The following is a 20,706-nucleotide window of genomic DNA, read 5'->3' on the forward strand; positions in this document are numbered from 1 at the left end:
ACTTTTTGGAATCACATTTAGCATTTTCTATTGCTCTCCCCAGCATCCTTGGTTACCCAAGCTCTTCCAAGCAGCCTAATTCTGTCCTTGGTGGCAATTCTAACTGTCAGGAAATGTCCACATGATAGATAGTTATTAACTTAATGATGCCTTCAATATAGCATAGTCTTTAGATAACAGTAGTTTATATACAAGCACATCACTCTCAACATAAGGTTTCTTTGTCAATCAAAGAAACGATTGAGCTTCCCTATTACCAACAACTATATTATGAGGTACGCATGTAGAGTGTGTCAGGTTCACTTTGCCCACTTCTGAGTGAACATCGAAATCTATTAAAAGATATAGTCTAAGTCACATTCAATACCTGAGCTAGAGATTAATTAAATGTGGTCTCAATCTTCAAGAAATTCACAGCGTAGAAGAATGCCTGTAGAAGAATGCCTATGGACGCACCCTGTGACAAACAGACTAAAGCACTTAGCAGATTATCATTATTAAGAAGAAAGTCTTGTTCTATAATTTAGGTGCTGAGAAGAGAACTAATATTTACTGACCACCATTAAATTTTCACAACAAGCCTACTGGCTTGATTGCTGGGTCAGTTATGGTGCCTTCAGGTGTAAGGAATAGGAAACCCAAGTAAAAGTGGTTTAAACAAGAAGAAGAATGCATTATCTCACTTAACCACAAGTCCAAACGTAAGGATTACTGGGGTTGATTAATTCAGTAGCTCAATCATATCTGCAAAAACCCAGACTGTTTCTGTTTTTCCATTCTCTCACTGTGTGTGTGTGTGTATGTGTGTGTGAGAGAGAGAGAGAGACAGAATTATGAATTGGTATGGAGGCTGACTGCACAGCACGTGGCAAACTGATGGTGTAGCTCCAGTTTGAAGGCTGACAGCCTCGAGACCCAGAAAGAGTCAATAGTTCAGTACAAACATGAAGGCAGGGAGAAAGAAACACCAACCAATGTCCCGGCTCCCATGCAGTAGGCAGGAGGAATTTCCTCGTTTCAGGTGAGGATCATTTTTATTCTATTTAGGCCTTCAACTGATAGGATAAGGCCTATCCACATTAGGGAGGGCAATCTGCTTTCCTCGGTCTATTGATTTAAATGTTAACTCAACCAAAAATATATCCTCCAGAAGTATAGAATAATGTTCAGCCACATATCTGGGTGCCACGTGGCCCAGCCAAGTTGACAATAAAATTAACCACAAATTCATCCTAAGCATTTGGTAGCGAGAAGGCACCAACAGTTCCAGTTATCACATCTTCATGCAACCAAAAGCTGCAGGAAGAAGAGGCAAATCTTAGGGAAAATGTCCCAAAAGATGAGCCCTTCAAACCTATGCCCCATTTCCACTTCGTCTCTTGGCTGGAATTATGTCCTATGCCCACTCCTAAACCAATCAATTGCAAAGGAAAAGATTTATCCCTGTGCCCTAGGACCATGAAAGAGCTTATCTTCCTCTGAGGCACTTGACATTGATACACTGTTGTTACCAAGGAATAAATGTTTGGATTGGGCAAGTTGGGTCAAAGCAGGCTATCGGCTAAACAACAAATAGTGTCTGCCATTATTTCTATTATCCTCATTTTACAGATATATATACTGAGACTCAGAGAGACAGAGTTGGTCAGCATCACATGGCTAGTAAACTGTCAAGTTAGAATTTTCAATCAGATCTCTCTGGCTCACTCTGTTTGCAGATCTATTTGTGGCTAAACCTAACTCCACCCTGTACTGTCACCTTGGGCAAGCGCCTGAGTCTCTCCACATTTTTTCTGTCACTGATAAATAGACATAAGAATAGTCTTCCCCTTTTAGAGTATCATATTAACTTAGATAGTGTATGTAAAGCACTTTTGCTATTATTTGCTGCCCTACCACAGTATAGTACAGCTCTGGAGGGCACTATTCACCTAGAATATAAAATGAATTTATGCCCAGGAATTTCACCATAGCATCACCCTTACTAAGAGGCACAAAAATAACCTCTAGAGAAATCTTGGATTTAAGCACCACAGCACAGGCAAGTTTTAACTCAATGCCACAACAGGTGTAGGAAAGTTAATAGAATTTTCTATGCCCAGTGGTAAAGACCTTCATATATGTACCTCTTTAGTCCTCACAAATGCCCTAGGATAATAAAGAAATTGTCAGTGCTTCTGTTTTTCCTATAGAGAGTTACTATGGTGGGGCTCAATTCTAAGAAGGAAACAGAATTTCCTGATTTCCTTGCTGGAAGGACGTGGTCAGCCAGCCAGCACCCTTTCCCAGGGGGCTCACTGTGTCCCTCGTGTTCTGAGTGCCAAGGCTTCAGCACGATGGCGTAAGTACTGACCTGCCGAGTCCGAAGGCTGGGCTCTGGTCTTGCTTCGTGTGGAGCTAGTATTATCAAAGTGGAAAGTCAATTATCATTTCCTTTTCTCTCTGTATCCACATTTATCTGCAAATGAAGTGATGAGGTAGACTTTTTGGTCTTTAAGACTGTCTCTCAGTTCTGACTTTCCCTGAGCCACATAATCCCACCGCTCCAGCCTCATGGGGATGTGAGGGATGCCTTGGCTTCATTAGTAGGGATGCCTTGGCTCACCCCTCAAGGGAGGCTTAGACAGTCACAGAAGCAGAAATGAAAAAGTAATTTGATATAGCTTTTCTGAAATACAGTGTTTGGACAAGGAGGAGGGGGGGAAATGCAATGGCTAAAGTAGAGGAGGAATTGGCAGGCGTGGCAGGTCTAGTCACTCGTAGTGTGTGAGTGGTAATGTGTGGCCGTATTATTGAGAAAGAGAAAGGGCCTGGTTAGACAGAACAGTGTATGACCTTGCTCCCTGTATATGTAGTCCAAAGGCTCAGGTCTGACTAATGGGTCTGCTGCTGTTTACCCATAACCTGGTTTCTACAGCAATCCTGGTTTCCCAGGCCTGGGAGACACGGTGATATGGTAGAAAGAGTCCTGGAGGCCTGGTAAAGGATGTCTAATTTTAACCCTGTCTTGGATGTTATCTCCACCCATTGGGTCTTGGCTTCTTTATCTCTTAAGTGGTTTTGCAGTAGATGATCTGGAAGGTTTTTTCTTGGTCTTCAGTAGTCTAACAGATGCTATCACTTGCTACTGTTTCTTTGCATGTATCTGAAAATTGTTTTCTTAAAAGATGTCCCTTCTTCTCACTTTAGAATAGAAGTAAAACCCTAATATGGATTCTTGAAAGCCTAAGGAGAAAAACTAAGATAGGGAGACTCAAAATTTAGTCATATCCTTAGAACTGAAAAGTTGAGGGCTCTGAGGGAAAAAATAACATAAAAATGCTGGCATCTGGAAATTCCTCGGATGTGAGAAAGGAATCGTCCTAATGTCTGTCCTGTTTGGGGGAGCAATTTAGTTACCTCAGCAGTGCTTACTATAAGGACTCAATAAATACATAGTTGCCAACTGATTAACTTTAGTGAGTCAGCAAGGAACAAGCTGTTACAGTTTAAACACCCTATGATGCACTTCCCGCCACAGGACACTTGCGGAGGCAGGGGAGCTGGCTACAGCAGCACACATAACGGTCAATAGCACAGGCAGTAGAGTCCTGGGGACCTGTGTTGGATTATTGACTCTGCCACTTACTGTGGGACCTGAGGCGTATTTCTTAACCCTTCTGGGACTCTGTGTTGTCAACTGTAAAATGGGGAGAATAACAGCAGATATTACATGAGTGTGTTCATTTAACAAATACTGACTGAGCACCAAGTAACCGAGTAACTGCAGATATGTCAGTAAATAAGATCACTAAGACCCTGTTTTCGTGAAGATTATTTTTAGGTAGAAGAAAGAGAAAATTAATAAATAAGCACATAAATAACCAAGACAGTAACAGACATTGGTGAGTGCCATGAAGAAAACAAACAGGGCTAAGGAGAGAGTGACTGAAGGGAAGGCGGAGACATGAGTGTTCTGGGAAGACCCCTCAGAGGACATGACATTCGTGCAGAAGAACTGCCAAGGGAAGAGTGGGGGAGTGGTGTTCTGCTCAGGGGAGATAGCAGAGACCCTATGGCAGGAGTCAGCTGGGCGTGCTTTAGGGGAATGGTTGATGTAACTGAAGTATGGTGAGCAAGGCAGAGAATGAGAGGGTGGATGGGGTCAGATCTGGCTGGACTTTGTAAGCCTGATAAATTTTATTCCAACAGCAATGGGAAACTCCTGACAGGTTTTCAGCAGGAGAGGAATATGACATGTGGAAGCTAGTTGGACAAGATCCCTCTGGTTGCTGTGTGGAGATTGTTAACAAGCAACGATGAAGCAATGAGGCCTTTTAGGAAACGGTTGTCCATGTGAGGGCTCATGAGGGCTGGACAGTTGGTGGTGGAGATGGAGAAAAGTAATTCAGATTTAGGATGTGTTCTGGAGAGCATGTGGATTCAGTGAGGGGATCTATGTAAAACCCCTAGTACAGAGCCTGACAAATGGGGATCAATTAAGTGCTTGCTAGATTATAAGATCTGGGGTAGCAGGCCCATCACAATTCCGAAAGTCAAAGAGGAATCTGGCAAATACTTAAATCATGGAACAGGTTAGCAAATTCGTTCAGCCACTCATCATTTATGTGCCACTTGGGCAAGTCACATTCAGGGCCTCAGTTTCCCCATTCACAAAATGCAGAGTGGACCAGACGAATTCTAAGGCAGGCAGCAGAGCCAACAATCTGTGAAATTTTCGTGTGGGCTGTGTCAGTCAGGGTTTGATCAGAGAAGCAGAGTCACTACAAGTGAGGTAGAATAAAGAATTTATGACCGCCCAGTCTGTAGTATTTTGTTATAGCAACCCATATGGACTAAGATGGGCATAAAACAATAACAATCGTGGATTTTGTGTCAGGGATTGGAATAGGGCACAGCAAGGACGGCTCTTCTATGCCCCACAATGTCTGAGCTAAGAAGACTCACACAGCTGGGGGTGGGAACAGCTGGCACCGGAGGATCCACTTCCAAAATGGCTTTTTCATTCACACTTCTGGCACTTGGCCTGGGATGGCAGAAGGGTAGGCTCAGCCCATCTGGGACTATTAGCTGGAAAGTCCACGTGCGGCCTCTGCGACATGGTGTTCTCAAGGTACTTGGACTACCTACAAGGCTGCTCAGAGCTCCACAGGAAACTTCCCAGAAAACAAGGTAGAACCTGCATGGCCTTTTATGTCGTGGCTTTGGAAGTCACCTAGTGTCACTTCCACTGTACTCTACTGGTTGAAGAAGTCACAAGCCCCCCCCCCCCCCCCAGATTCAAGGGGAAGGAACATAAACTCTGTCCTTCAATGGAAGGGACACTGAAGAAATTGAGGCTATGTTTTACAACCACCACCTGTAACTTTGCCTGGTCCGGTTCATACTTACCCACAGCAGGCGGCTAGTTCCCCTTTGGTCATTTTTATTCCTGTTCATTCTCACCTGTACCAACTGATGAGAGTGCTGCTTATGAGATTATGACAGCTGCCTTTTAATCCATGCTTCCGCAAGTCTCTTGGAAACTCATGTGCTCCTCATTGCTAAGCTCACATTCCAATTTTTCTACAACTTGCCACTTACAGATAATCTTTTGACTTGTAACTCTTTGGCTGAAGGCCCCTGCTTGCCACCTGACTTGAGGCATGTATGATTCCCAATTGCTTCAGCAGACAATAATGAGATGTGTGGTCAAGTGGCCAATGAACATGATAAGAAAATGTCTGGGTTTGATTCATAAAGTAGAAAACAGGCTTTGAATCTAACAATTGTGGCCAAGATATTGTTTCCCCTTAAAAGATTTAAGAATCAATACAGTAAAATGAAAAAAGAAAATAAAAATGAAAAAAGAAAATAATTATTGGTAAACATCCCAGTTTGGAGGGAAGTTGAAAGCTATCTTGGGGGGTGCGCGCTGATAGAATAGACTTGGCCTTCATCCTGGAACCAGTTAGGCTGCATTTGGGTGGTCACCTATATCGGGCACATAATGACACCTTTCTTTTTCTGAAGAATTAGAGGACTTAGAGCCTGAACCATTCATTTATTTATTCAACAAGTATCTATTGAGTACCTTCTATGGATCGGGTAGTATTGTTCTTTGCTATTCAGGAGAATGATGGTGAAAAAGACACAGCCTCTGACCTCAGAGGGTTATGAAGGAGCCCAAACAAACAAAAACAAAACCCCCAAAACCAAACTTATAATACAGTAAGGGAGCCCAAGAGAAAGCACCTAAGTGTAAACAAGCTTGTTTCATTCTTGGTTTCATGTCTTAATCTCCTCGAATGTGACTATAAGTTCCTTGAAGACAGGGACCACCTTTTATATGTCTGCATACATCCCAGTACTCAGCTCAGTGGCACATCCACAATAACCCATCACTACACATTTGCTAGTGGCTTGACTCATAATATTGAAGTGAAATGAGGTTGTGGAGGTACGAAGTATGTTGGCATTCTTCTTTGCCTCCTACACAGGTTCTTGGTTGCCCCTCTATATATTAAACCATCACCACTAACAAATAAAATATCTTATGTACCGTCTAATGCTTGGTAGGAGGAACAGGGCTCTGATTCCTTGACATGCAAGAGCTCTGTGGTGACTGGATTCCTCTCTGCTGGCTAGTGGTGCAATGGATAAGAGGAGGGTTTGGCTCTGCCATTCAGAACTGTTACTTAACTTCTTCAGGCCTCAGATTCTTCCACTTCAAGCAAGGTATTGTTCCCTTCCCTTTACCCGGTACACACGTTCCTGTTTTATAGCTACTTTGGGTGCTGCAGAAGGTGTAGTACCTAGACTATCTATAAACTAATAGCATGTGGCTGGCTTCTCCCCACGCTTCTGTTTTCCACAGTGCATTGAGTCAATCCTATGAGGTTTTAGTCCTAGGGAATTTCCCCCTCAAAACTAAACAGGTTAGTAATGAACCACTTTCTTGTGTTTTCTATGAAGACAGCTCTTTGTAAGTCCTAAATGTTCTGTCCTGATTCAGAGAAGCTGGTTTCTTCATGAGTGGTTGGAATAAGACTTTTCTTGGAAGCTGCTGAATATGGATTAGTTGGATTGTTTCACAGGGGAAAAAAATGCGGGCTCTGGGGTGACTACTTCAGCACTTAATTGGGTTAGCAAAAAACTGCAAATGAGAGGTTTTCCTTGGGAAGGAAAGGATGTTTACAGCACACCCCCCACACCCCCCTAGGTGGTGGATTTTAACCTAAACGCTAGTCTTTAAGTGCAGCCTTTAATTTAGGAACCATTACAAGAATCTATTAGAGCAGAAAATGTCAGGTTGAAAAATTAACACATCACAGGAGTTAATTAGAATCCAGCCTCTCATTAGATGCAAATGGAGAGCCCTCCAACTGCCCACCAGCCCCCTGAAGTCATGTTTGTTGCAGCTCCAAAGTGTGCTGCATGTGCCTTTACGACTCAGAGTGGATGGAGGAAGCTGGCAAGAGCCACTAGGGACCTGTGGCCTGCCCTTTAGGTTAATGGAAGGTCCCTATCTTCTACTCCTTTCCTAAATACTCCGCCTGTCACAGGATGGACAGCCCTCTGCCTGAAGTTTTTTCCGCAACAAAGACAAACATGCCGTGCCTGTCACCAGGAGCAGACTGGTGACTGTGTAAACCACTCTGTGAGAGGGAAGCTGAGGGGCTCCAGGCCATTCAGACTTAGCTCTAAGTTGTGGTCTTTGTTTTCTTTCCACATTCAGACTGAAATGTGATTCCTCTGGCTTTCTTTTTTGGAAAATACCTGCAATCAGTTCCATGCAGGGAAAGAAAAGCTGTTGACAGGAAAAGCTTCTGACAGGGAAGGGGGCTTCTTCAAGTGTTCTAAAAGGAGACAGTCACTTCAAGCAAGATGAGGGATGTCAGGGATGTCAGGGCCAGGTATGAGGCCCAGAACGTAAAAGGGTCATCTTTAGAAGACTGTAGAGAAGACTGGGTGTCAAGAGTTTCCTCTGTGACAGCAGTACCAGGCGCTGCACACAGACTTCTGAGCTAGGCAGGTATGCATCCGAGCCCTTCTCTGTCACTTACTGTGTGATCTTGGGCAAACTGCTTAACCTCCCAAAACACGAGTTTTCTCAAGCTATTGTGCAAAATAAGAGATAATCTGGCACAACATAATCTAAGTTGTTATTGATTTGATAATATAGTATTCCTTTACCCAACACTAATGGTAGTCCCTCTATGTACCTAGCCCTTGACTTCATGGAAGTTATTGTTTAATAAATCACTGGAGGTCATTGTTTAATAAACTACGTACACATATCTTTAGTAGGAACCCAACCCTCCTACCTTCTCTGGGAGGGAGAAGTGACAATTGTACACTAACTCTGCTTTGTTGAGTGGCTCAGAATCCTGGGGTCATCTTCCTTTGGGCAGCACTCCAGACTTAGCTACCTTTAGTTTACCCAAAATTCTCTCTGTCCACTTATTACATTGAGTTACAGACGTCTGTTTATGTTTTGTATCCTCCTGTGAGTTACTGGAGGGTAGGGATTATCTATCTATTCATTTGATTCATACATCTAATCATTATTCATCTCTGTAGGCCAATGGTCTCATGCATTACTCAGTACAGGCATATAGAAGGTTCACCGCTACTGCTGAGTATGTAGATTTCCAGCTAGAAAATTTTCTGGAGAAACAACTCTTTCCCCATATTTTAAAGGCCTCCTTCCGGCCCTTGGTTTGATTGATCTTTCATTGTCTAACTATCACATTTGTTCTAGCCTCAGTTTCTTCATCTCTAACAGGCTAGTGGAGTCTTCTTCCCCGGGAGATGATGACAATGGCTGGAGACAATGCAGCTTCTGTGTGCCCAACACAGTTCTGGTGCAGTGCCAAATACCAGAAAAATGTTGATTCCATCATCTCCCTTAGCCACATCTATTTGCCAATATAAGAAAACTAAAAATACAAAACAGAATATGAGCACCACGGTAGTGGTAAGACATCCTCCCAACTTATATCCAGCCTTTGCCATATACCAGACTTAGCTGAAATGGGGAGATACCAACACGCCCAGAAAAGTGATCCCTGTCACCAGCCCTAGAAAAACAGTAGCAAGCGCTGGACAACAAGATCTCACAAAGAGAGTAGAAAGCCCTCCATCCAGACCCTTGGACCTGGGGTGCCAGAGATGTCTTTCAGCACCATGCTGGGGAGTAGGAGGCCGTCCCACAACGGCAATAACCAAGGTGTTTGGCACTTAACTAGACGCTGTGCCAGACACTGAGTCACACGATTTACAGGCATTATATCATTTAACTCGTAGAAAAACTGTGTGTAGTAGACACGAACTTTCTCATTTCACACAGATAGCCAGTTTGGGGCAGGTACTCGCAGAGCTTTGACCACAGTAAAGCAACAAGCAAATGGTTTAAGAATCCACCTGCTGAGGGTTTCACTGGCCCACTGGAAATCTGAGAGGGTAAACTAGTCCGGAGCCCCGACCGGGAGGTGGGGGTGGGGGCGCTGGGGATGAGAGCGGGGGCTAAGTTGGATCGAAACACGGGTCGCAGGATCCCCAGATCTCCAGGACACTATGCAGAAGCAGAGTATTTTAGAAAGAGCTGCAGGCTGCACGGCGGGATGCCTGGGAGGCTGGAGGAAGGGGGCCCCGTTGGTTGTGGGCATTCTCGCCCCCCCCCCCCGCCCCTCTGCTGCTCTCGCGCAGGTCGGACCTCTGCCCGCCCGCCCTCTCACTCTCCCAACCTTATTTAGAAACCGTGTCCCCGAGACAGGAAGGGCGGCGGGCTGAGAAGCACGGAGCGTCCCGGCCTCATTTCCTTTCGAATCCCCCTGTGGAATTTCATTTCATACGGTGAGGAAATCGGAGCGCGAGACCCCCGGCTGGCCGGCTGCTCCGGGGCGCCTCCCCCCACGCGGTAGGAGGCGGGCAGCTCCCGAGCGCAGGTCGGCCGAGCCCAGGGGGGCGGGGAGAGGGGGCCGGGCTCCAAACCCAGCAAGTTGGGAGTGGAAATAGCTGCGAGCTCGGGCTGTACCAGGCGCGGTGCTAAGCGTTTTACGTATTATCGCTAATCCTCCCAAGTCTCCTCACGGGTGAGGAAAAAGACGCACAGGGGTTGAGCAATTTGCTCAAGGTCACGCGGCCGGGATTTAAAGCCACAGTCTTCGGAAACCCAGATCCCCTGTGCTTTGTATGCGTTCCTCCGCCCGACGGGAAGGTGGCCGGCCACGGGCCTAGGTGACAGCTGGAAGGAGGAAAGGAAAGGGAGCCGACTCATCTGGGAGCACTTTCCACCTGGGAGAGGAGGGGGCAGGCTGGCCGGGCCGGAGTGACTGGCTCCATCCCCGCCTGGCCCCCCGAATGCGGCGAACCTGGTGGGAGAAAAGTGAGAGCAGGGAGGGAAGGGCGGGGCGCTCTGGGCTGGGAGGGAAGGAGAGTGGGGCGGTGGAGGGCGGTGGGCGGGCGGGGCCTGACCCCTCCAGCCGCAGAGCGGCCACGCCCCCCGCTGCCCACAGCGCCCAGCCATTGGAGTGGCACGCTGTCCGTCCCGCCCCGCTACCGCCCAGCGAACCTCTAGCGCTGGGGAGGGCTTGGGCTGTGAGAGCGTCGCGGCGCTGTGTGCTGGCGGGCTTCGTGGAGACCAGTGTGCGGACGCTGCCAGCGCTGGGTTGGGGGCACACCGCCTGCAGCCATGACCCTCGCAGTGTGTCTCTCGGCCTCGGCCCGGGGAGTCTAATATCCCACACAGTTGCACGCAGCTGCTGGAGAGCCGACCGCTGCACCCTCGTCGCCCTTGGCGCCTTATCACACTCCCTGCCCCGGAGCTGGGAGCAGCGCGGGGACCCGGCGAACCCCTTGCAAACTGGGGGTGTCTGCTGGAGCTGGCCCCGCCGCCGCCGCCGCCGCCGCTGCCCCCGGCTCTGGCCATGGCCTGGTGGGGAGCACGGCTGAGAGTCCTGGGGGCTCCCGCGGGCGTCGGTCTCAGTCTGCGGCTCCTGCTGGTATTGCTACTGCTCCTGGGATCGGCTTGGGGCTTTGGGGACGAGGAGGAGCGTCGCTGCGACCCCATCCGCATCTCCATGTGCCAGAACCTGGGTTACAACGTGACCAAGATGCCCAACCTTGTGGGGCATGAGCTGCAGACGGACGCGGAGCTGCAGCTGACAACTTTCACGCCTCTCATCCAGTACGGCTGCTCCAGCCAGCTGCAGGTGGGCGCCCCCACCCCCACCCCTGGCGGGGCCTTTGGGCAGGGACACCCCAAACTAACTACGTGGAACCCTTACCAAGTCGAGCCTCCTGCCCGCTTCCTAGGCTGAAGGGTATAACTGTCCTGAAAAAGTGATTTCCACCCCCACCCCCACTTTTCTGTCCCTTCTCAGGGACTGGAAGCCAAAACGTTGTGTAAGTCATCTGGCCTGCGAAAGAACCCACTCTTACACCCCGCCCTTCCGTTTTTCTCCCCTACCCACCCGTGTCTGGCCAAGCCCCTAACCCCAGTGGAGCTGAGGGTTATCTTTGCCAAGGATTCTGGCCGCCGCTGTTCAGTGGGCGAGTCCCCAGCAGGGCAGCCAGCTGCAGCTAAGACTTGGAAGGAGAGATAAGGAGCTGGGAACTTCTCTCTCACCGACCTCATTTTTACCCCATGTTTTTGGGTGGTTTATTAAATGAAACACCACTGCCCTGTTTTCTGCGGAATGGCCCCTCGTCGTGTCGCCCGCCTGATTTTAGAGGTCATGCAGGAAGGAATGGTTGGATTAGCTTGAATTTGTTCTTATCCTCAGGGTTGAGGGCAGGTTTAGTACTTCGAGGCAGAGAAGACACAGCTTGGAAAAAAAAAGTGATGGTATGGTTAAGCTCTGAGAAGGTAGTTTGTATATTAGAAGATGTTGTTATTGTTGTTTTGCAGTCATTAAAAGTTTTTAAGCATATGTATGATGCAGAAAATATTCATCCTATAATAGTAAGTGAAGAAATAATTTGCATATACAAGCTGATTTCAATCTTAGAAAAACAACAACCACTTCATTGGAAAAGAAAAAGAATTGAAAGAAAATTTTAAAAAGTGTTAACACTGGTTGTTTTGTTTGGTTAGGCTCTGAGTGGTTTTTGGAAATTTAGAAGAGAAATTGGGGAAAAAATAGGAGATAGTTGTCCAGGGTAAAAGCTTTAGAAAATCTGTGGTTCTGGTTGTAACTTCTGAGAGATAAGAAACAAACAGACAGCTTATTTACTAGGTGCATGTTTTTATACAGGTCATTTTAAAAGTTGGATTGTGGTTTCAGAAAGATGGTTGGGATTAGACCCGTTGCTGGTGAAATGTCCCTTTGGAAGTTTCAGAACTTCAGAACTAGGTTATAAAAGCTTAAAAAATGATCCTCTAGCTCTCGGTTTGGAAACAGCACATATCCTGACATCAGTGGCAATTTTGTTGGAGAAACAGCTTTTGCAGGGATATATATTTTTAATTACATGTATCCTGGGGAAGCAGCCAAGCTGTTTTGAAGGACAGGACTGGATCCCTTTACATGCTGGAAAATAGTTACTTGTAACTCTAGACTTCATAGACAACATCTGTAAGGAGCCAAGCAGACTGTTTATCAATGCTGGAGGAATTGAGGACAGCAACTGCACTCTCCCCTGCTGGTATTGCAGTGTCAGGGACTTAACATTTATATTTTCCTATTGTGCTTCATTTTTATTCAGTGTGGAAACCTGGCCAAACAAACCCCGTGCAACTGGAGACCTCAACCAGCATCCCATTGTTGGGTCTAACTGTATCTTAACTAGGACAGTTTCTGTTTCAATATGAGACTAATTAAAAAATAATTTTAGGGGATAAAGTAGAGGAAAGAGAGAATTTTCACAGGAGAAAAGCTGGGTCTACTTTTTCTACCATTATTTTTTAGGGTGATAAAGAAATTGGAATGAAAATAAATCACCTATCACCAAAATGAGTCCTTTAATGTCTGTTCACCTCTTTCAAACAGTAGCTAAAAGGGGAGGGAGACTCAAAGCCAGTCTTTTAGGTTTATTTTTTAAGTGTTGTACAAAAAGGGATTAAATAATTTTTGGGTTCCGTTTTATACATTTATTTATTTATGTTCTCCTGGAAGGGATTACAGACCCAAAAGAAGAAGGTGTGTAAGTGATAGGCTATTAGGCACCCTTGTTTGAGGTCGGTGTAAATGGTCAGACTCCCTATAGGCAGGTTTTAAAAGTTGTTATGAACTTTGCCTGAAAGCATTCACAACTCAGCTTTGTGCAGGCATTTGGTCATACTTCCAAGTCACTGTTTTCTTTGTTCATTTCATTACTTTTCCAGTTCTTCCTTTGTTCCGTGTATGTGCCAATGTGCACAGAGAAGATCAACATCCCCATCGGCCCATGCGGCGGCATGTGTCTTTCAGTCAAGAGACGCTGTGAACCTGTCCTGAAGGAATTTGGATTTGCCTGGCCGGAGAGCCTGAACTGCAGCAAATTCCCACCGCAGAATGACCACAACCACATGTGCATGGAAGGGCCAGGTGATGAGGAGGTGCCGTTACCTCACAAAACCCCTGTCCAGCCTGGGGAAGAGTGCCATTCCGTGGGAACCAATTCCGATCAGTATATCTGGGTGAAAAGGAGCCTGAACTGCGTTCTCAAGTGTGGCTATGATGCTGGTTTATACAGCCGCTCGGCCAAAGAGTTCACTGACATCTGGATGGCCGTGTGGGCCAGCCTGTGCTTCATCTCCACCGCATTCACCGTGCTCACCTTCCTGATCGATTCTTCCCGGTTTTCCTACCCTGAGCGCCCCATCATATTTCTCAGTATGTGCTATAATATTTATAGCATTGCTTATATTGTCAGGCTGACTGTAGGCCGGGAAAGGATATCCTGCGATTTTGAAGAGGCAGCAGAACCTGTTCTCATCCAAGAAGGCCTTAAGAACACAGGATGTGCAATCATTTTCTTGCTGATGTACTTTTTTGGAATGGCCAGTTCCATCTGGTGGGTTATTCTGACACTCACTTGGTTTTTGGCAGCCGGACTCAAATGGGGTCATGAAGCCATTGAAATGCACAGCTCTTATTTCCACATTGCAGCCTGGGCCATCCCTGCAGTGAAAACTATTGTCATCTTGATTATGAGACTGGTGGATGCAGATGAACTCACTGGCCTGTGCTATGTTGGGAACCAAAACCTGGATGCTCTCACGGGCTTTGTGGTGGCTCCCCTCTTTACTTACTTGGTGATTGGAACTTTGTTCATTGCTGCAGGTTTGGTGGCCTTGTTCAAAATTCGGTCAAATCTTCAAAAGGATGGGACAAAGACAGACAAGTTGGAAAGGCTGATGGTCAAGATTGGGGTCTTCTCAGTCCTCTACACGGTTCCTGCAACCTGTGTGATTGCCTGTTATTTCTATGAAATCTCCAACTGGGCACTTTTCCGGTATTCTGCAGATGACTCCAATATGGCGGTTGAAATGTTAAAAATTTTTATGTCCTTGCTGGTGGGCATCACTTCAGGCATGTGGATTTGGTCTGCCAAAACTCTTCACACTTGGCAGAAGTGTTCCAACAGATTGGTGAATTCTGGGAAGGTAAAGAGAGAAAAAAGAGGGAACGGCTGGGTAAAGCCTGGGAAAGGCAATGAAACTGTGGTATAAAGCTAGCCAGCCTCCACGCTTCCCAGATTTTGAAGGAAAACACCAGCATTTCTGTGCAAATGCTACTAAAAGTTTCATGCAGTGAATCTCAGTTTGAACAAACTAGCCACCCTAAAGCAACCCCCATAACCCACCACCCTCTCCCTCTCCCCCTCGACATCATAAAACTCATGATTTTGCTGCAGACTTTGGAATAATCCAAAATGGAAAAGCCAGTTAAAGGCTTTCAAAGCTGTGAAAAATCATAACATTTGATCACTTTAGCAGGTCGCAACTTGGAGCGTGGAGGTCCTGCCTAGATTCCAGGAGGTCCAGGGCGATGCTGCTTTTCCCTGAGGGGTGGGATTTGAGCTGTGAGGAGGTAACTTGCAGGGAGAAAGATTAACTTTTTTTTTAACTCTTTAAAATTTAAAATACTAACTGGGTCTTTCAGATAGCAAAGCAATCTATAAACACTGGAAATGCTGGGTTCAGAGACGTGTTACAAGAGTTTTATAGTTGGCTGATCTAACATAAACATTTTCTGTGGTGTATTGTCTGCTGTTTAGAACTTGTGGATTGCTCTCCCAAGAGGTGGTGTCAGAATCTTTCAGTGCCTTTGTCATAAAACAGAATTGTTTGAACAAACAAAAGTACTGTACAAACACACATAAGGTATCCAGTGCATTTTTCTTCTCTCTCTTCCTCTTAGATTTCAACATATCTATTTGAGGCTGCTGCTGTTTCTTTCATTTTACATTAATAACTCAAAATAGGTATTTTTATAGGAATTTTTGCACTGCAGCATGCCTAATGAGGGGGGAAGGAAGGGTGATTCACTTTCTGACAATCACTTAATTCAGAGGAAAATGAGATTTACCAAGTCGACTTACCTTACCGACCCCAGAGACCTATTGCATTGAGCGATGAGGACTTAATATATCTTACTTTGTGTGATTGCATCTATGCAGACGCCAGTCTGGAAGAGCTGCAATGTTAAGTTTCTTGGCAACTTTGCATTCACACAGATTAACTGTGTAATTTGTGTGTGTCAATTACAATTAAAAGCACATTCTTGGACCATGACATAATAGTATATTCAACTGACTTTCAAACTGTGGTCAACTTGCATTCTCAGAATGATAGTGCCTTTTTTTTTCTTTTAGCATAAGAATGTTATCAGAAGAGTCTGGTCTACTTACCACAATGGAGACTTTTTCAGTTTTGTAGAGGGAACTAAGGACAGCTAATCCAACTACTTGGTGCATAATTGTTTCCCGGTAATTGGCAAAGCCTCCTTATAAGATTTCATTGGAGGCAGTGTGGCCTGGAGTATTTATATGGTGCTTAATGAATCTCCAGAATGCCAGCCAGGAGCTGATTGGTTTGTAGGGAATAAAGTGTAGACTATATGAAATGAACTGCAAACTCTAACAGCACAGGTCTTAATTGCCTTTTGCGGAGGTATCCAGAGCTTTTAAAATTTATGCTTTATGTTCTTTACAAGGGGGTACCCCCTAGCAACCTCTCAAAAGTTGCAGTTCTTTTAAAATTGTAACTGGCCTTTCCTTAACCTACCTTAGGCCTTCTAATCACCAGATCTCTGGGACAAATTGTGGACACTGTCACAGGTTGCTCTCCTTGTTAACTCCTACCTGTCTTTGCTTTAGCAACTACTTTGCAATGATTCATTTATTTATTTATCCATGCCCCAGCCCCTTTTTAAAAACAGGTAAGAAAGCTCTTTCATCACATTTTTTAGTGAGAAAACATCTCCAGAGACTCAAAATTCCAAAAAGTGTGACTTTTTGTTTGTTTGAGTTTGATGCCCGTGGTTTGGCATTTTCCTTCCTTCTGCTTTTGTGTGGCTCTTGAGCTGTCTGAGATGCAGATGCATGTAAGGTCCATGGCAGGTTCTGGAAGGAAAAGTCTTGGAGCTTTGGGGACAGTCCCTAAGTGGGCACACGGGGGCCCCAGCTGTGTGTGCCACTGAGCCTGAGTACCTTGGCTGGCCTCCGGGGTCAGGGCTTCAGGGAGCATGAGAAAGGATCCTCAGAAGGACCAGTTGAACTCCATCTGAGATTACATTGCCTATGAAATGTGCAGCATGAACTCCCGTGCTGCTTGCAGACAGTTCCCAGAGCTGGCCGGGCTTTAGAGCATGCACCCGGGGGCAGAGTCTGCCCTTACTCACGCTCTGCTCTAGTGTCTTGGGAGTTGTGCAGAGCCTGTGGTCCAGGCAAGGGAAAGACCGTGCCGCCGGGCACTGAGGTTTGTAATACAATTTTCTTTGTAATGTTTGGGGATTGTGTGACCAAGGTAGCACCTAGCAGAGGGCCAGGCACACAGTAGGTGCTCAATATTTGTAAGCAGTGAAATAATAATAATAATAATAATACGAGTACTTGAGTGAACCAAGTTCTGGAGCTGGTGTGCCCTGACAACATTTTGGGTTTTAACATGTCTCTCCTACAAATCTCTTACCTTCTCAGGGGAAAGTATATTTAGTCAGAAGTGACTGTGGGTGCAGGCCCATTCATAGCCTTAGCAATGCCACAGGGTTATAGGCCTTTCCCTCCACATTCCAGACAATGGAGAGTGTTTATGGTTTTAGGAAAGGAGCTTGTGGCTGAGTTAGTTACCAATTACCCTGAAGTGACTCCATCAACTCTTAGACTGGTTTTGTTTAAAAAAAAAAAAAAGGTCAATTATCTACATGTTGCTTAAGTGCCGACTGTGCAGAAGGCGACTGTGCGGAAGGCACTGTATTGGGCTCTGTAGCGGATGTCATGGACCACAAGCTCTGTTCTCCCTGACCTGGACTGGGATGCCCCTGGGCCTGCGGAACTTTGCTGTTCAATTTGGGAAGGTGTGGGTGTCTCTGAATTGCCATCTCTTTCACTGTCTCCATCCCTTAAACCTCTTCCTGGTCTTATACTATCTTTAATGCGTCTCTGATCCCTTCCCAGAATTCCCTGCAATCAATGGTGGGTCCTGACAGAAGGCGTCAGCTCTGCCTCACGGTGGTCTTGTGGGAATCTTGTAGGAAGACTAAGATTGGCTGTAAGGACATGAGCTCCCACATAGAATGTGGCTTTGGGGCAGGCGATACCGAGCTTGGGTGTTCCATGTGACTTGCACAGGTAAACTTGTGGACAGTATCTTGCTAGGAAAAAGATTTTTTTTTATTTTGAAGTCTAGAGTAAGTAGGTATGCTTGTAGCTTCCTGCACAGGGCCTTGGCTTCCAGAGATTTTATTCAGTAGAGCCCAAGGGCACATCTTCCCAGCCTCTTCTCTGGCAAACTCCTTTCTCCTTCATGAAGGCCCCCCCTCCCTCCATCTCAGTGCCGGGAGACATGTGGTAGGGTGGAACTAGCCCGAACCATCTGGTTGAACTACTTGGTAGATTCATATCCTTTTTCCTCTGTGGAGACCTGTTTCCTGATCTCTGAGACTGCTTCTGAGCTGGCAGCTTGCTCAGGGACCTGAAACCAGAGAAGGGGTGACACTTTTCATTTCCCTGAGATGCTCTCTGACTTTCCTTTCCCCGGTCACTCCCTCACCTGCACCCACCAAACCCAGAAGGAGGGAAACATTCTGTCTCCATTCCTGAACTGTGACTTTACCAGCACCCCCAGCTCTGTCCTCTCTGGCCCTCCTCAGCCTCCTGGACACTCAATCCAGTGCTTACTGTGTGGGGAACCAAGCTGGAACCTGAGGACTCAAAGAGGAACTCAGCCCAGGAAGGCACACTCAGTTGCAAGTGATTTTACCAGGATGGTATAATCTTTGGCTTCTGTGACTTCTGGTGAGGTGACCTCAGCAGTAGTTAAGGAAGAGAGCCATCCAGCACATCTACATCCTCAAGTTCTTTCTGTGAGGGAGGATATTGGGGAAGAGTTGCTGTATCAGCCAGTTATGTTAAGTCACTGGACTCGGACAGGTTTTTTTTCTCCTTTATTGTATTTGGGTTCAGAGTCCCTGGCTGGGTTTGTATCGTGTCTGGCAAAGGACCCAGGTTATCATTTTTCCTCTGGGCCTAGGCCATATAGATCTTGGAAACTCCTAGGAGAACACTTTGCTCCTACCTAGCATCAGATACCAGAGGCTTAAATAATGTATTTTGCTTCACTGTGGCCTGGCCAGAGCTTCCTGCTGCTGCTTCTTGCCACACACATGTGCAGTAGTGGCATGCTGGCCATTACCAGGACGGAAGTGAACCCAGGATTTCCCCAACAGGATTTGCCCCTTGGTAAGCCAGTTGCCCTATGGTAACTTGTTTCTGTTTCCAGTTTACCTATTTCCCTTCTTTGCACCAGCAAATTCTCAGTATTCACCCAGGCAACTTGTAGTAGGCCTGTTTGGGATCCTGTATGAGCTTTGTCCTTCAAATTTTGTAGCCCCCTGACCCCTAGGATATTCAGTCCATGACCACTGTCATCCAGAAGGCTTCTGAGAAGAGGGGCAAGGGCAGCTCTGCGCCGGGACAGCCAGGCCTGTCTTCTCTCCCAGATGTGCACCTTTCCACACCCTGCTGACGGCCCCGGGCCCTGACCTGGCTGTGGGCTGCGGGCTGCGGGAGGGGCGGGCTGCTTTCTAGTCTCTCACTGTGGGGCATCTTGGTGGTTCTGAATTTTTTTCTACCTCACAGAGATGTTGTAAGACTTCAAGAGGTCTGAAGATGAAGACCCCTTGAGCTCTTTGTAGGAAGGGTGGAATAGATAGCAGCAGTGACCTGTGAAGAGATGAAATGTGACTCGACCTGCTCATGCCGCAGTCAAGCCAGTGCTCCGTGTCCTCTCTCTGGACCCCTGTGCCCCCCTGCAGCTCCAGCCACCTTGAGGCCACCCTGGGGACTTTCAGATGTTCAACACAGAGGTACCAGGCAAATCCCGGCTATACGTGCCCTAAACGAATTGCTGAACGTCGAAGGAAATGGACCCTGCTTTTAAGGATGTATAAATGTATGTCTGCATTGATGTCTGTACTGTAAATTTCTAATTTATCGCTGTGTAAAAAAATAAACTTTGCTATTTAATTTTTGTATTAAAGAAAAATAAACTTTTGTTTATTACCTTGTGTGTGGTTGGAATATTTCTGAAGGTATGTAGTTGCCCTGGGAAGCACATGTACCCAGCAGTGAGAAACAGCGAATTCTACTTGCAGAGCCGATGGAGAGCCTCCTGAGAGTTTCTTTGTTTCTTTTTGCCGGTGCTTTTCTTACCTTTTGGGTTTCTCCTGGGTCAGCAAACCCCCAAGGTCCCAGGTCAACAGAATCTGTCACGACTGTGGTCATCATTGACACTCAGGTGGTCACATGATGCTTTGGATAGAACTGTAATTCTCAAGTTGTCATGCATGACACCTCTTATTGGCATTTCCAGTGTGTGTGAAAATTTTTTATGTGCCTTCCAAGTCCCTTTGACTTCATCTGGTGGCCTTAATTTTTTTTTTCCTTTTCACTGCTAGAGTTTCAGCCCTCCTACAAAAGAGAAAGGGACTTTTCTCTTTTAAACTGCAGATTTAACTTTTTTTTTTCTGGCTATACAATGCTTTGGGGGCATGCCACATCAGTCAACCAGGAAAGTGTCATTTTTAGCCAATTTTGTAAGGTGGGTATCCCCATACCGAGAAAAAACATCAGACAAAGCAAATTCAAAGCCACTATCAGGACATTGCCGTGGGCCACACAGAGACAGAGGGGAGGGAAGTCACCGCCCCTGGAGATGGACTGCTGATGCCCCAGAGGAGAACATGGCCCCTCTTGGTTTGCCTATCCATTGCTTTCTTCCCCTTAGTTTCACCTAAATGCCACCCTGATCTGGTGTGAGGGAGAAGCCCAGGGCACAGGATCTGCGCCACTATTCTCCCTCTCTGCAGATTGCTCTTGTACTTTTATCTCAAAGCATAAATGAAGGGAAACATGTAATTTCAATTATTTTCCCTGTAAGACTGCGTTTCTCATTTTATTACCCACTCATTACGTAGTTATGAAGTGAAGGAAAAGTCAACACAATCTGAAATGAATTTATAATAATCCCTAGCACTTGTAGAAATACTTTCCATATAGAAAATACGTTTTAAACAT

General features: G+C 46.1%; 2 protein-coding genes across 2 annotated transcripts in view; one reads left to right on the forward strand and one right to left on the reverse strand.

The window, feature by feature from the left end:
• The window catches only part of TMEM135 (transmembrane protein 135), a 320,100-nt gene extending 310,196 nt beyond the window's left edge, over window positions 1–9,904 (reverse strand). Inside the window, exon 1 of the mRNA XM_036028704.1 lies at window positions 9,729–9,904. The gene's annotated coding sequence lies outside the window, so the exon portion shown is untranslated. The remainder of the gene's footprint in view (window positions 1–9,728) is intronic.
• Window positions 9,905–10,450: 546 nt separating this feature from the next.
• On the forward strand, window positions 10,451–19,639 carry FZD4 (frizzled class receptor 4). Its single transcript, XM_028515219.2, has 2 exons — window positions 10,451–11,195; window positions 13,310–19,639. The coding sequence occupies exons 1-2, from the start codon at window positions 10,911–10,913 to the stop codon at window positions 14,636–14,638; spliced, it is 1,614 nt and encodes a 537-aa protein (XP_028371020.1). The 5' UTR covers window positions 10,451–10,910; the 3' UTR covers window positions 14,639–19,639.
• Window positions 19,640–20,706: the final 1,067 nt, after the last annotated feature.

The sequence above is a fragment of the Phyllostomus discolor genome, chromosome 6 (genome assembly GCF_004126475.2).
Source record: "Phyllostomus discolor isolate MPI-MPIP mPhyDis1 chromosome 6, mPhyDis1.pri.v3, whole genome shotgun sequence".
Lineage (NCBI taxonomy): Eukaryota > Metazoa > Chordata > Mammalia > Chiroptera > Phyllostomidae > Phyllostomus > Phyllostomus discolor.